The sequence below is a fragment of the Oreochromis aureus genome, linkage group 7 (assembly GCF_013358895.1).
Source record: "Oreochromis aureus strain Israel breed Guangdong linkage group 7, ZZ_aureus, whole genome shotgun sequence".
In the NCBI taxonomy this organism is placed as follows: domain Eukaryota; kingdom Metazoa; phylum Chordata; class Actinopteri; order Cichliformes; family Cichlidae; genus Oreochromis; species Oreochromis aureus.
Window position 1 is genome coordinate 44120089 of NC_052948.1, and position 16745 is coordinate 44136833.

Sequence of the window (16745 nt, forward strand, 5' to 3'; positions counted from 1 at the left end):
TGATGACTGCCGAACAATGTTGTTTACATTTTAATTGTTGCTCTCTGGCACCGTAATGGAGAGGTTTCCTTTTTGTGTGTGTATGTGTGTCATGTTTCACGGCTTTTGTTGTCAGGTCTTTAACTAAGCTGCGACGCGTGAGCTTTTTTGAATTTACCAGTCTGGTGAGAGATCTGTCAGCAGTGCTGGAAGTTCCTGCCAGCGCTTTATATCATTCAGGCCTTTCAACGCTTTCTGTCATCTTTGCACTTCTGTCCGCCCTGAGGTCAAACGGAACAATAACTCACCTGAAAACTTGGCCTCAGAGCGTTGAATCTTGTCATTTATTGCCTAAACAAAGACAGTCTATCAGGGCTCGACGTAGTAAAAGTTCCTGTTATCAGAAATATTTCTGCCTCAAACACTGAATTAGTCATAAGTTCGCTCTGACGCTGAAGGTCGACCAGAAGAACGGACCCGTTAAAGCTGTTGGAAGCAGAAAAAAATAGAAAAATTTGTCACTTGATTCTTCATCTGATCCTTGTGAAGCATTAACACCACCTCTTGTAGATGAATGAAGTCTTGGTGATATTTCTTTTTTGTTTCTAATTAACTTAATGTGACCCACTCATACCATGTAATAAAACTGCATTTGAGCTAGAGCCTCCTATGGTCTTTTCCATTACTCGTAGCCCGTGACATAGACATCATCATGCTGTTTTCTGGCATTTTACCCAAAACTGCATCATCTGCTGGATCATGCTGCTCTAGCTGAACATTATGCCTCCTTCTGAAATTGTTCACTAGAGGGTGCCGTGCACAAATTTGGTGCAGAGAATGGCAGTATGGCGCCACTACCCTAATATACCTATCGCACCCCTTATGGACTCATAATATGTTTTTATCCACTTGTATTATCATCATTGCTAAACAAATATGTGTTCTAAAATTTCTATTTAAGCATGAGAGGTTTTTTTTATGATTATCTTTATTTATTTAGCCTTTTTCAGTTTTATTACACACTCTGCAGGCTTTCATTTGTAACAGGTGTGGTTAAACTTTACATAGAAGGGAAGTAAAACACTTTATTCTCACGTCCTACTGGAAATACTGTTATTTTGCTTGTGACGTGATGTGTCCCAGTCATATCTGAGTTTCGATTGGCCCAAACATGGCTGGCAGTAGGAGACACAACTGCTCTTTTTATAGGTTCTTATGAGTATATCCACTTTTTTTTAGTATTATAGGAGAATTTTATAATTTATAGCAAAATATTATTGTGAGACCCTTTATACTGAATGAACTGCTGGAACCCTGGATGGTGTTTTGGTGGCAATTCACATCACAAATAAATAACATAAGTGGAAATTACAAAATAGGTTTATTCATATAAACAGCTACAAAATTCTACTAAACAGGGAGTTTTCTTTTTTTGTTGTTCAGGAGGAGGCAAAGTGTATTGTTACACTGTTTCACAAAAGCATTATCAAATGACATACAAACAAATAAGTTAATCTGTATTCTTCACATAGTTCTTCTGAGTTTATAGAGCTCCCTCTGTCTGTAAGAGGAGGCACAGCTATCCTGAGATTCACAGGGGTTTTTTTTTTTTTATTTGTTCAAACTTACATGACCTTGCAAGAATATAGTTTCTATGTGCATCCATCATTGTGTATTTATTTGTCCCACACCCTCCTACAAAGGGAAGTCCCAAATGGCTTCTTATTTACACGCTGCAGAGCTGTGAAGACTGAGACTAACGCTGCATAGATGAGTCATTCACACCACCAGAAACATGACTCTTTTTTTCTTTTTCTTTTTTTCATTTCAGGACTCCCAAAGTGACAGAGTCTTTCCCCTCGCCGGAGTATGGGAGCGAGGAACGTTTTGTGTTGGCATAGGAGGCATACAGGGGGGCAGAGGAGGTTGAGGAAGAGGAAAAGCGGGGCAGGGTGGACATAGAGGAAGGGAAGCCTGGGGCCGGCCTCTCAGGAGGGTAATAGGCTGGAGAGGAAGACCTGCCCCTGCTTTGTAGGCTGCTGCTGCTATTCTGCAGAGGAGAGCTGGAGGTTTTTGGACCATGTGTGAGAGAAGATGTGGAAGAGCTGGAGAGAGGTGAGGTCCTGATGTTGTAACCTAGGACGCCCGTACTCATGAGAAACTCCCTGGAGCCGTAGGCCGGCGGAGTTGGTCCGCGGGAGCCCGGAGGTCGAATGTTGTCCGGTGGTAAACTTCTCCTGCTTGGGATGTCATAGATCCCCATATCAGGGCCAAAGAGCGCCTGGGTCCTGGCCGGGCGACGGAGCATCCTCTCCCGCTCCTCCAGCTCCCGTCTCTCTTGAATAGAAGCCATGATGGCTTTTGAAAAGTTATCATAGCGCGCAGCAGCAGACAGCGGAGGTGTCATGTCTGGAGGAATGAGGTCCCGAAGACTACCTCGAGGACTCTGAGAAGCCGCGTCTCGCATCGCCAAACCCAGAGGTGGGACGTCTCGCGACATTACGCTTTGGGATGCAAGCTCTCTTGGCAACAGTCCTTGGAAAGCAGGAGAAGGGACTCTTTGAATAAAACCTTGGAAAGAAGGCGAGGCATCCCTGGAGGTTAGACCCTGCAAAGAAGGTGAGGGATCTCGAGGCTGAGGAGACTGTCTGCTGATGCCCATAAACACGGGACTGTATGTGCGAGGATGCGACCGCTGCAGGTTCCCGTCTGTGCCCAGGGTCATAAAGTGATGGGGGTAGCTGACTGGAGCGGCCCCTCTCTGAGCCATGACCTGAGGGTCTGCAGGAATGAGATTATCATAGGAGATGCTGCTGCTGCTGCTGGTGTTGTGGTTGGCCAGCAGGCTGGAAGAGGACAGGATGCCGGGCAAGGGACTGGATTCCAAATTGTCAGCATGCATGGCTGGCAGCTGGGATTTGCTGCCACTGCGACTGGTGTGTTTCAGGGTGAGAGAACGGGAGTTCAGCGGCAGAGAGTTGAGCTGCAGCGAGCTGGAGACAGTGCTGGTCTGGAGGGATGGCTGGACAGGCAGGCTGGCCTGTTGGCTGCATCTCACGGGGCTTCCTTTAGACTCAGAGTGGAGGTCAGGACCTTTGTTGCTCCCTTGCTGATCTGATGTCTTCAGCAACTTAAGCATAACAATACAAAACAGACAGCAGAATCTATCAGACACAAATCAAAACCAGGACTTATATACTGAGGAATAAACTCTGAAAGTCACCTGTTCTGGAGGAACGGGCGATGATCCTCTGGATATAGCCTCAAGGACAGGTCGTAGCTGTGGCACGGTGGGAATAGATGCAGGAAGGACGGTTTTATTATGATGCCCCGGATCTGAAAAAGAAGTCAGCTTCAGATTAATGGCATGCAACAGCAAACGTATGGAATAAAACCGCCAATGCATCTGAGCAAAGATGGCTTAAAGGAGTTCTTGTTTTTTCATCATCAACAAATCCCATGGAAAAAATAAAAAACAAACCAACAGTGCATTAGTTTGTCTCTAAATACTTTCCATAATCTCTCTGGAGCACACACACCAAAAGCCCTCTGATAGATAATATAGATGTAAACCTATGAAAAGTGGGTCACAAGTTTCCATTTTACAGATTTTTAAAACCAAAAGTACTTATAACAGAAGATGTATCTTTTTTAAAAGACCTTATATATAAAAAAAACTTTTAAGATATAATTATTGCACATTTGATGCAGTAATCATTGCAGTTTGCAGAGCCCACAATCCAACAGTAAATGTTTATTTATCAAATTATAATTAAGTCCTCAAAGTGTCCCCCTTTTCTCTTACCTGATTAAAAAATGTTACCAAAAAAATGTGGCCGCTACACTTTACAGATGCATGCTTATCACAGGATATAGGCATATGTGTCATTTTAAATTACCATCCATGGCAGCTACTTGGCTCTTCAACAGACCGTGGTCTGGTTTCGGAGGCAGCGGCGGTGGAGTTTTCGGTTGTTTGATGTCTGACAGCTTGACAGCTCCAGTTGAGGTTTGCTGGCAGAAGAAAAAAAAGCCAGAGACATGAGAGATATAGCTCATACATCATATATCACTTGACAAGTGTGTGAAAAATATTAAGCTCTTCGTGCATACCTTATTCTGGAGACTCTGTATCCCGTTGCCTCTGACTTTCACTGGCATCTGCCTGTCAATTTCTGGCCTCAGAAACGGAGGCTGAATGTGGATGACTGCTTTCCTACAGGGCCTTGCTGTGTACCTGGTGCCCCAGGACAAAGACAGACAGCAAAACAAAGTTAGTTTAAGGGTTTAAATTAAGCAGAAGATGGAGGAAGAGAATGTTTCTTACTTTGGAGAAATGGGACTGCAAACTAGATGCTCCAAGTTGTTACAGCAGCCACGTGTAAAAGGGTTTACTCCTCCCTGAAACTTTCCAGTTACCTGTGAAAGTATGAGGAAATATATTAGAGTTTTTACGTGTATACATACAGTACTGTGTAAAAGTCATACATTTTGCTATGAATATGGAAAATAGGTGCAGTGATTTATTGAAAGGTGCAAACATACATGGAAGCACAGTATATGGAGAGTCTGTGAAGCTTGAAAGTTAAGTTTGTTATGACCACCTTTATTCTTCAACATAGTCCGAACTCTATTAGGCAGCTTTTTTCTCATTTCTTTAACTTGCCTTCAGTAATAGTTCTCCAGGATTCTGAAGGACATCAAAGCTGATTCTGTCTTTTGTTCTGCTCTCTGTCAACATGATCCCACACTGCTTCAGTAATGTTGAGGTCCACTGAAGAGGCCGATCCATAACTGATAGTGTTCAGCTGTGTGCTTTTATATCAAGCTATGCTTTTATAGTAATGGCAGTGTGTTTTTGTCATGCTGAACAGTAAAAATGATTCCCAACACCAGCAGCTGAAATATAGCTCAAACCATAACAGAGCCTCCACCGTGTTTTGCAGACAGCTGTAGACACTCAGTCTTGTTCCTTTCTCCTGACCTCTCTACATATTGACAATTTGAACCATTTCTCATGTGGATTCATCACTCCGTCAGCCACTGATTTTTAGTCTAGTTCTTGTGTTATTTGGAATACCTCAGCCTTCACCCTGTTTCCCTTCCTTAAGAATAATAATAATAATAATGGATTGGATTTCATATAGCGCTTTACAATGCCACTATTCATTCACTCTCACATTCACACACTGGTGGAGGCAAGCTACTGTTGTAGCCACAGCTGCCCTGGGGCAGACTGAAAATGACAGAATGGCTTCTTGACAACCAGCCTTGCACTGAGACCATTTCTGATGAGGCTTCAGTGAACAGCAAATGGATCAGCTGAAGGGTCAGATGCATCTCTCAGGTCCTGTGTCAGGGCTTTGCTCTATTTTTACCTATTTTGTACCGACATGACTTTCAGATACTGTTAATACTCCACGCTGCTGTAAGTAGTTTTTAGACCTTCCTCTTCTGTACTTCTATACTATTTTATGCTTGTCAAACTGTGTTATCTTTGGCATTTTTCATAGATTCGGCTAAAGAAATGGGAACAAATGATGTGCATTTGCCACAAGCTGCTAGTAACAAAGCACAGATACAGATAAAACTGGTTCTTTGCCAAGTTGTCTGTCTTATGTAGATAGTTAGGTGCTTTTTTACACTTGGACAATTTATAGGTCATTGTTTAGTGGCTTGACAATATTTTTTTAAAGAAACATTCCTCTAAAAATAGTCAGTTAAAAGCCCTGGACTGAAAATAATTGAAGACAATCAGCCCTTGTCCAAAGGAAAAGTTTGAAAGACCCTCAGAAAACATGGAGAACTATTGCTCAAAACAACTTTAAAAAATTACAAGTCTGGCTCCTTAGGAGTAAATGACTTTTGCACAGAATTGTATAACACAACATCGTTAAGTTCTTCAGTTTCATTCATACACTTCTATGTGACTGTTCTCAACAGTAATTTACATGTATGGAAAATACTGACTTGTTCATTAGTGGTGCGTCCTCTGGATACCAGATACAAGTGGAATCCAGTGAGACCGAGGACAGGGATCAGAAACAGCCCGGATATACTGATCACTACCAAACTGGGAAAAACGACGATAAGGAAAACTGCTTCTAGTTAGAATCAGTTAGACAAAATAGTCAACATATACAAGCAAAGATAGCTGCACACATATATCGAGTGCGCATAAGGATACGTGACAGTGCAGTGCAGCTTCCATAATTCATCCATGTGGTGCAGGACATATATGAGGCCAAAAGTGAAGACACCAATCATGTGAAAAGTCAGTGACAAGAGAAACAGAAAGAAGTAGCGGTAGTTTCGCCTCCCGATGCAGTTGTTCACCCAGGGACAGTGATGATCAAAGTCCTGAAAGATTGAGAAAGTGTGGGGGGGAATACTAAAAATCAGTTATTCGCTGGTATGGTGTAGAACACTTTGTATGTATGAAGCATGAAACAGTGTCCCGCACTGCAGCATTTATGGCTTAAGCTCATTTGTGATGCTTATTCAAAACAGGGCCTTTAAAATGCAAAAAGCACAACGAAAATTCTATAAAACACGAGCTACACAACAGAAATATAAAGACACAAAGCTCACAGCACAACAAAAACACAGACAATGAGAGAAAAAATAAAAAAGGCAGCTATAGAACAGTAATACCTGCTGTGCTTTGTAAACACATACTTTCAGTAGATGCTGTCTGAGCCCTTTTTTCAAATTGTATTTCTACTGAGTCCACAAAGGATCTGAGGAAAGGATTAACCTGATTAATGAGATCTCTCCCTCTCTCTCTCCAACACCCTCTGGCCATCATTCACCCTGCAGAAATCCCCTTTATTGACTTTCCTCCCGACACACTGCTACACTCACTCAGAAGCAACAACTCATTTTCCCTCTTGATCTGTCCCTCGGTGCCTTCCACACCCTTATCACACAATTCCTCCATTTCAATTTCTCACGGCATTTGTTTTTGTGTTTTTTTGTTTTTTTACCCTCTCAATCATCTAGTTTTTCTTGCAAGCGGCCGACACTTCCGCTCACCTCCACACAGTGATCACAGATGCTGCAGTGGGAGCAGCGTGGAGGTCTGTAGAAATGGCAGGACGCGCACCACTTCATCCGCACCTGGACGCCCTTCACGTTCACGTTCTTGTACAGCGGAGCGCGGAACTCATCATCCTTGTCTTCATCCTCGCTGGCTGGGAAACAAGATGCGAAGTTGCTAAAATAAAACTTCCAAATAAACCAGTGATCTCTTCTGCTGTAAACATAATAAACATGACCCCTTCGCTTTGATTACTAACCCATTGGGAGCACGCCGGCATCCATAAAGGTTGCCATGGTAAAGTTGGCCAGCACGAAAAGGAAAAGGACGGCACAGCATGGTGGCACCGCAGGGCAGATGGTCACAGCCAGCCACGGGCACCTGAACACAAACACACACATGAGAATATTCATAAACACCATTTCCTGCAGTTGTGCTGACGCAAATCCAAATTCCTGCTGTAATAACTGGAGGGGTGTTTTTGAGCCCTGCAAGCATCCATCACTTAGAGGTTAATTTTAACACAGCTATAAAAATTTTAAAAAAGAAAACGATTGTAAGGGATCATCTTCATCCCATTTATTGTGATGAGAGCTGTGGATCCCAAAAGTAATTGTTTACAGTGACAGATAAGCATGTATTAGCGTGTGCTCGGCAGTGCCCACAACAGGAGATTAAACGATGGAGGTCTCTCCTTGCACAGAATCCTTGTGCACCTTGTGCCCCGTTACACAACAGGGTGTGAACGATAGATAACTTTCATTACCGAATAATCTGTTGATTACTTTTGAATCGTTTACTCTTTGAAAAGTCAGAAAATAGAACGACGGCCACCGCGACATCCCTGATCCCAGCACAATGATGTGAAAGTTAGTGTCTGTGTGATGAGGCAAAAAAAACAAAGCTGCAGATAATTACCTTGCTAACTCATTAAATGTTCAGCCCTCTAACAACAGCATGCACACTGCTACTAGACAGAGAACTACAATAAAGGGTGGCTTATACGGATATAACTATTAATATTATAACTATAATAAGCAATCAAATTGCCAGAAAAAATGTCAAAAGAAGATTTGGCGGATTGAACGTTAAGTTGGATTTTGATCTGTTTAATTGCATAAAATGTTGCAAACTGTGAGCACTACTAACTAATTAAAACTGTTGTGAATGCATGAGATTAGAGCGAGAGAGAGACTAATATCCACTGGATTATGTTAGCAGTGTTTGATTGAACATCAGTTGATTGGACTATCTACTCTATGAGCCTTTTGCATATTGATTTATCAGTATGGGTACAGATCAATAATAAAATGCTATAATATGATGTATCTTTTAGGACTGACCGGGAAAACGAGTCAAAACGGGTTACGTGATTTATTTATTTATTTCGAACATGACTTCATGGAACATAGTTGATTAAAAATGAAGTCTGATTTAAAGTGAAAACGCCACAAAATTAAGAGTCCTCCAATCCCCAAACCCCCCTCTCAACCTACCCACCAAACCCACACCCAGGCTGGTTTTAGGGCGGTGAAGGGGGAGGGGTCTCGCCCTGCAGGAGGAATGCCTGCTGATGCCATGCCAGCTGCAAACACAGTAATCCCTGGATTATGAACTCTGGATTACAGACAATTTCTGCCAGTCCAGTTCATTGTGGATTCCTCACATCAGACGCTTAACACACAGAATATGCAGTCAAGAAGACCATATATCACACAGCATGATACTATATATTCTATAACATGACATAAATCCTCTACATTTATTGTTGTGAGGGAACTTCTCACAACACTTGCAATCTTTGTTCAGCGCATTCAGAGCAAAACACGTCTTTTTAGACATGACAAAATGCTGCACAATAAAAAGATTTGAATCTTAAAATATAAAAATATGTGAGAAAAACATTAAGGAGCAGAATACGAGCCTCCAGCCCACATAATTTTGGGGGGATTTGTGTCCAAGTTCATCTCACATAGTGTGGTCATGTTTCACATGACCTTAAACTGTCATAGTTTATTGGTTACGTTAAGCTGACTAACACTGCTCATTGTTATTTGCAGTTATCTCTTAAATTACAAGCACAAACCACGTTTTAACCAAAGAGAAGCTAGATATGGACCAGACTGTAATGTGGATGCTTCCACCAATTGATCTGAGACCATCTGGACCGCAGGGAGGGACAGTTCATTACGCCGTAGGCCCCACCTAATGAAACAGTCTGGGCAGGGGCGCTATTAAATCATGCAGAACAGTAAGCTGCTCTGCAATCTGCACACTGCGCTCATCCCTGCAGTGGGTCAGTGGCACGGCAGACACCACTCAGTCGGTCAAGCTGCAATTTCACTACTGCCAGCAGCCAGGGCTCCTTTTGTGAGCGCTGCAGTTACATAAATGACATCATAATCTGTCAGATTTCTAGAGACAATAGCCGTGCAGAAAACGCCACTCGTGAATACGTTCTCCACAGTGTCCTCACAAGGTCGTGGGTTCAACCTTTTTATGAGATTTGTGTCGTCCACATTTTCTCCTTCCCATTCTTGCCCTCTTTATTCGTAGTCCCCCATTTTTATCGTGCATGCAAATGAGATGGGAGGACGTTTAGGAGAAAATCAAATTAATTTCACTTTATCTGGACTTCTGACGTGATGCAAGCTAGACGAGTCATGTAAGCTTTGAAACGGTGCAGAAATGGTTCAGCAGTTTCAATGCATTTTTGCACCTTTAGCTTGGTGTTTTGAATTTCAGTGAAAAACTTAAAATAGCCTTTAAAAAAAGCAATTTATCAATAAAATGTCAGATTAATGGGATCAGTACAATCAAAGGTTTTGGTAGTGCAGCATAAACTTGGTCTAGTATGACCGTTAGAGGCTGAAGGCGATCAGACAACTTTGAAAAGTCTTTACTAAGTTATTTAAGCGTTAAGCATATTATAACTGTTTGATTATTGTGAAATATGAAACTGCTATACAATAAGCAGATCACATGCAAGATCTTGAGAAATTTTAAACCAGTAATTTTGGAGTTAGGGCCCACTTAAGAAACTGTAGCTTTTTTAAATTTCAGTATTTGTCAGTGCAAAAATGCATCCTAGCAGACTGGAACACATCACAAGGGGGATTTCTGCTGCTCTCTCTCGTTTCTGCTCCTTGTGGGTGATCTGGCAGTGTTCAACAATGCACCACACCTTAAACACTGACCCAAACAAAAGTTCACGGTCAGAGGAACAAAAGCAGGAAACCGGTTAACTGGTGAATTTTATCAGGCAAAGGAAGACAAAGGAGCCGCCACGGATATAAAGGTCGTCCTCTGACACTCCCAAAGCCTGCACTGGAAACAGAAATGAATGTATGCATGCTCGTACTGCTAATGCTCATAGAGAGCTGCCGACGCTGATAATTGCATGAATATTAGCAGATGAAAGGAGATGTGGCTGCAGGGTAACTGCGATTTCTGGAGAGGAATTTTCATGTCACCTTGCTCTGGTTTAAAAGCTAAAAACACTTTAAAACATGAACAATGATACTGTGAATGTGCATGTGAGCACACACAAAGGACACGACTTCAAGGGTGCAAGGCCGTCCTGGCTGGTATTTTCTAACTACTGTGTGTTTCCATGAGTCACAGGAACTAAACGATGATGTTATGGCAGATGACAAGCGATGTCCCTTTGTTTCAGTGTTACAGGGGACAGGCTGAACAGAGTGCAGCACCTGTCCATCTCTGCTTTTCAAGGAAAAAATACAAGATGATAAACAAGCTATTTAACCGGCAGTCCACAAAACTCAGTGTCTGCTGTTTATTCCTCAAAGATGTTTCTGCTTAAGGCAGTTATGAGTGACCTTTAAGTCTGCTTTAGCTGCATGCAGTATGTACGACCACACAGCTAGAAGAGCATTTTAGACATTTACATTAAATTGCACAAATAATAACAAAATGTTATACTGTTGGCCAGTAAGACAGACAGATTGTTTTGTTGTCTATCTTAAGATTGGGATACAGTCTGTGGGATTCAGAGGTCCTGTGGTCAGAATATGTCGATCTCTATTCTGCAGAAATGTGATAATTTAAAGTGTTTATGTTATAAGGTCGCTTCATCTGACTTGCACTCACTTTCAATCACTTGCAGTGTCCTAGTTTTGCTGGTTTGGCATTGCAGTCCCAATTAAGCAGTCTCTTTTCAATCTATCATGTCAGGAGTTCATCGACTTCTTTTTTCTCTCATAGGATATAGATGGTCTGCAGGGATGCTTGAGAGTTTCTGGCCTATGAGCTCTATGTCTCTATACGTCTCAGCCCTGACGAATTTAAATACTTGCAGAGTTTTCCCTGTTTGTATCATCTCTGGATTCTCACATTTTAAAACTTCTTCTTAAAACACTCCATAATAAAAATGCAATGCAATCCTTGGCCATAGACTGTATATAAAAGCGAAGCCAATCCATTTCCCACTTCCCATGATACACTATTCACTGAGCTGGTTACAGCAGATGGCTGCCCTCCCTGAGTCTGGTTCTAGAAGAAGGTTTCTTCCTGTTAAAAGGGAGTTTTTCATTCTCACTATCACCAAGTGCTTGTTCATAGAGAGTTGTTCATTTTCGGGGGTTTTCTCTGTATTATTGTAGTGTTTTAAGGTGGATATGCTTTAAGGCAGCGGTCCCAAATCCCCAGGCCACAGACGAGAGTTGAGGCTCGGGTGTGAAATTTATGGTTTTCAGGGTTTTTATCGTTAACTCGGTCTTTTCCCGTGTTGTAGTTGTGCGTCTTATTTTGAAAGAAATATTTACGCGTTACCATAGCGACCAGAGAGCATTAAGGGGCAGAGAGGAGGATGTTACTCTCAGTGTTGTGGGCGCATTTCAGGAGGAAGCTGCTAATAAAGTTATTACACAGTGAATTCGCGTTTACTATTATATTTACAAAATACCACAGTTTTTGTCTTGGTCGTATCATTTTATTTTGTTCTATTTATCCGCGACACCTTAATCGCCGGTCCGTGAAAATACTGTCGGACATTAAACCGGTCCGTGGCACAAAAAAGATTGGGGACCGCTGCTTTAAGGAGGGCCTAACTTGTGGCTGACAAGGTGCCACTGTATGCCCCTTGTTTTTTAAGTTAGATCCGAGCTAACACACCAAGGCCAAAATGCTCAGCTTGAGGTTTAAAAGCTGGACTTCGCAAACCAGTGGGTGGCCAAATGGCAGCTATGTCTATGTATGTGTATAGACAAATCTCAAAAATTACTTAAGAACAGAGCCCATTCTCCTCAGCCTCCAACAATCCCAGATGCCATCCAACTGACCATCCACAAGGTGTACCAAAACAAACCAGAGACCCCACTCCTCAACACACAGGACCCAAAGGTTCAGCTGTCACTGTTCTGGTGCCAGCACTACAGGACACCCCTAAAGGTCACTTATTCATGCCCTAAATAATTAGATCTCCTTCAGAAGTACAGGAAGAACCGAAAATATTAGGCAGATGGTTTTAATGTTGTGGCTGATCCACCAGCCAGATTAACCAGATTAAATGTGCATTGTTATAAACAGGAGAACAATAATTTAATTTTCACATTCTTCTAAAACAGGAATATTTAAAACATTTCAAACACATACACAGGAAAAATATTGCAGGAAACTATCAAAGTAAAGGAATTGCGAAACTATCCCTTCGCATTTACAGTAAACATTTCCACTTATTCTGACTCTTATCTCCAAATAACCTATTGTGAACTCAAAGATTGCAGACTTGGTTTTCCCAGATGGGGGATGACATGACATCAACCAGAGGAATCTAATCCCATACCCCCAATCTGGTGTCAGATTCCAGTGGAAACGGTGCACAGCCTGAGAATAAAGAGAAAAACTAGGGCAGATATGGCTACAGAGGTTGAGGGGTCAGAAGGCTGACATATAGCCTATGATGTGGGAGCCTGCAGAAAGTCAATGATGAATATGGAAAAGCTTTATCATTTAGCTCATTAGTATTACTTTGTAGTTCTCTGTGTAGCTTTGAAATGTTTGGAGAAATGACACAAATTTATAGTCATCGTTTAAATTGGATTCTCAGGGTATTATTGGATATTATATTCAAATTTGGCTTGGGTGGAGTCTTTTCAGTCTTGGACATAACCTGAATTTCCTCACAAATAGGTCAAAGCCAGTATGACTGAAACAGCACCTCTAACATCTCTATAGCGTATTTAAAACTACATTTTCTTCAGTTTGTCACATATTGCGAGAAACCTTGCAGTGAATTTTCAGGGCTTTTGCAAGATGAGTAGCCTCTTTTGATTTCCTTTAGCTAAATTTATGACACATATGGGTCACAGTGACACACTGAGACATGCTGATTGTGGGTGGCTTATCCCATAAACTGAGCTCACACTTGGGTCCTCAGGGTGCACCGGGCAGGCACCCAGACCCAAGTCCAAACTGCCAGCTAACCAGGTCAGATGTTAGCAGCCTCTGTGGGTCTGCCAGCAGAGTGAAGACAGTGGAAAGGAGAGGAAATTTTGCTCTTTTTTAACAGCTTCTTGGATTTTCAAAATAAAATGTTAATTTAAAAAAGGGAGAATAAAAGTGGAGTAAATTGCATTCAGTTTATTAATCTTAGCTGTGCCAGAGAGGATACTGGGGATATGTGTGATATTTTTCTAACGGTTAAATAGATCTATTTGATATTTAGTAGCTGTGGACGACAGGTGTCTGAATGCATGGCTCAGCTGAATGATCCGTGCAGTAAAACACCAGTTTCCCGTGACTCTTTCGTACTTACGTGAAGACGAAGAACAGGGAGGAAGAGCCGACCAGGAGGCAGGCGGCCGTGCACACCGGGATGAAGGCGCTGGGTTTCAGCGAGTCGGCGCCGCTGGCGGGCATCCTGTCCTCTCCACGCTCATCAGTGTCTCATACCGACCAAACGCACGGCGAATACACCGCAAAAGTCCCTGCTCGTGTGTTTGCAAAGCCCTTCATAAATCGCAAAACGCCGAGAAACGACAATCATAGTCAAGGGGTGAGGAAGAAGGAAAAAAGCCCGAAAGCTCCAAAAAAAATACAAATAAAAGCCCGCAGAGCCGCTGCTCACTCCTGCGTCCCGGTTGGTCTGTCCCGGCCGCCAGCAGCGCACAGATGCCGCCTCTCGTCTGTCCCAAAGGTGGTGCTTTTACTCATCAATGACGTGAAGCACTACTACACTAGGCCGACTGAGACCCCCTGCTGTGATCTCATGAACTACTTCTTTTCCTCCAGTTCTTCCCACCATTGTTGCACATGACCACTGCTGCTCATACCGGTGCTTAATAATAATAACACGGTTAAGATCGGTGAAGGGTTTGCAGTGATGAAGTTAGTAAGTTATTTACTGGTGCGTGGTTCCTAAGAAATTCATTCATTTTCACTTAAGAGGCTGTGGAAAATTCTTTGCCTTGTCTTGAAGGCTTTCGGGGGTGTTTCCACTAGGCAGGAGAGGGCGTGAGGGGGGGGGTCCCAGAAATCGCAATAATCAGAAATAGAATCAGTATAAAAAAAATTGTGCCCTGTGTCCTGCTACAGATTTATTACTTGAAAGTGGCAATCATTTTGTGTTGTTTTGCAAAGTGAAAAAAAAAAAAACAGCTCAAAAGTGTCATTCCACATAATGAGTATGTGGAAGGGCACTTTACAAAATCGTGCACACTGTATTATTTTAACTTTGTATCCAATTATCGTAGTTGCTTGCTGGGTAATTTGAGCTATAATGATGCAATTTATCACCAGATGAATAAAAAAAACTACAGCTTTAAAAACTGGGGGGAGGGGCTGGTGCCACCTCCACCCCACCAGACACGCCCCTGCTGTGGTTTAACCAGGAAGACCAAGGGATTAGAAGATTTAAGGATGCACAACAGTTATATTTTCAAGGTTTGGCAGGCAGAGGCAGAAACTTTGTCAAATTAAAAGAACAATGTTCCTTGTCTAATCGTTAAAAAAAATAAAAAATCATGGAGAAAATCACAAAGTCTAGCTACAATACAAAAGATGATAATTAGGACACTTTTGTGATGATTTTCTACACACCAAAGATTAGTGCCAATAAACTCTCAACTGCTGGCAGGAATTCATTCGGTCAGAGCTCCATTCACATGTCTTTGAACAAGCTTTACTTGGACTGTTTGTTCACTGAACTGAAGATTTGGCTTTGGATTTACCTCTTTCTGTGTTTTACTCAAATGGCAGTTTCTATAATCTACCAGGGGAAGTTTCCTGGGAAGGCATGACATGAGAAACACACACATCCATCTCAGTGGGACTGCACAATGAAAGCTCCATGGGGTTGGGCCATTTCTCCCCTCCTCTATAAATGTCTAACGCTAACAGCATCCTCCTCAGATTATATTAAGGTTGTGAAGCTCCCACACTGATCTAAAGGCTGACAAGTTGTTGCCTGATCTTGTGAAACAATGGAAGAGTTGATTGAATCCATCATCAGAGGACTCATGTTTATTGCAGGGATCCTGGGAAACAACTGGCTGGCTATATGCTCCCTGCCCAGGCACAAATCCAGCATCCGCACAAACGAGGTCCTTTTCATCAATCTGGCCATCTCCAACCTCATCACCAACTACCTAGTGGACCTGCCTGACACCATGGCAGATTTTGCTGGGCGATGGTTCCTGGGGGAGACCTACTGCGGAGTGTTTTGCTTCTGTGCCGGCCTCTCTGAAACCAGCAGCATCTTCACAACCTTCTTCATCAGCGTTTTCTGGCACCAGAAGCTGGTCGGCTCCCTGAAACGAGGCGGCGCACCGGTGCAGATGGACAGCCTGTGCCTCGTGGGCTGTCTGCTTGCTGGGAGCTGGACGGTGGCTGTGGTCTTCAGCGTCCCACACTTCTTCTTCTTCACACTGGAGGGGGCAAATGACAGCCACGAAGACTGCATAGAGATCTTCCCTAATCCAAATGCTAGGCAAACATATGAAGCAATTTATTTAACCCTGGCTAACGCTTTACCTATGGCTGGGATTGTATTTGCCAGCGCCCAGATTGTCATCACTCTGCTTCAAAACCACCAACGTATAAGGAGTCATAACTCTGATCAAACCAAGGAGATGGTTAAAGAGGAACGAAAGAGGTTTGAGAGCAAACGCAACAAGGCGTCAGTCAGCATCATCTCTGGTCCAACCAGCTTAAAAGATCTCAGAGATTCTACATCTACAAACCACATTTATACAGGTGTGCCTGCTCCTTCCTCTCCAAACCGCCAGCCATCGGGCCATAGTCTCCGCAACGCTCCCCAGAACTGCAGCGTTGGAGCTCAGCCAAATCTCTCGAGGCCCTCTCAGATACCATCTAAACCCCATCCGAACTCGAGCACTCAGGTGAGAGCAGCCAAGAGCGTGGTGGCTGTAGCCAGCGTGGTGCTGGTATGCTGGCTGACTCATTTGCTTCTGCACATTACTAACAACATCCACACTTCATCAATAGTAGTGGAGGTGTCCAGCTACATCGCAGCCTCCTACACGTGCATCATTCCCTACATCTTCCTGCACGGAGTGAAAAAACTCACTTGCTCATCCAAAAGATAAAAATGACTTCCAGCTCTTTCTCTTGATCCTCAGTGTACTCTCTTTTTACTCAGCTGTCCAACACATTATATCAAACTGCTTCACTGTTTATTCATCTGCATTTATTTATTTATTTATACATTTTATTTCTCCTGCACTATAAAAGGCTAGATCCAAATCAG

The 16745-nt window shown here is 42.7% G+C and overlaps 2 protein-coding genes across 2 annotated transcripts; one reads left to right on the forward strand and one right to left on the reverse strand.

The window, feature by feature from the left end:
• Positions 1 to 1341: 1341 nt before the first annotated feature.
• zdhhc8a (zinc finger DHHC-type palmitoyltransferase 8a) lies at positions 1342 to 14187 on the reverse strand. Its single transcript, XM_031742595.2, has 10 exons — positions 13794 to 14187; positions 7278 to 7399; positions 7015 to 7172; positions 6167 to 6339; positions 5950 to 6052; positions 4307 to 4398; positions 4093 to 4216; positions 3879 to 3993; positions 3203 to 3315; positions 1342 to 3109 (listed from the first exon to the last, which is right to left on the reverse strand). The coding sequence occupies exons 1-10, from the start codon at positions 13895 to 13897 to the stop codon at positions 1802 to 1804; spliced, it is 2412 nt and encodes an 803-aa protein (XP_031598455.1). The 5' UTR covers positions 13898 to 14187; the 3' UTR covers positions 1342 to 1801.
• Positions 14188 to 15459: 1272 nt separating this feature from the next.
• LOC116322547 (rhodopsin) lies at positions 15460 to 16584 on the forward strand. Its single transcript, XM_031742646.1, has one exon. The coding sequence runs from the start codon at positions 15460 to 15462 to the stop codon at positions 16582 to 16584; it is 1125 nt and encodes a 374-aa protein (XP_031598506.1).
• Positions 16585 to 16745: the final 161 nt, after the last annotated feature.

Excerpts from the sequence above, each read along its gene's own strand:
- zdhhc8a (XM_031742595.2), bottom strand. The coding sequence starts at position 13,897 with ATGCCCGCCAGCGGCGCCGACTCGCTGAAACCCAGCGCCTTCATCCCG. Across the intron at positions 7,400-13,793 it reads TCCCTGTTCTTCGTCTTCAC|GTGCCCGTGGCTGGCTGTGA; the intron begins GTAAGTACGAAA and ends GTTTGTGTTCAG. Across the intron at positions 3,110-3,202 it reads CGCCCGTTCCTCCAGAACAG|TTGCTGAAGACATCAGATCA; the intron begins GTGACTTTCAGA and ends GTTATGCTTAAG.
- LOC116322547 (XM_031742646.1), top strand. The coding sequence starts at position 15,460 with ATGGAAGAGTTGATTGAATCCATCATCAGAGGACTCATGTTTATTGCA.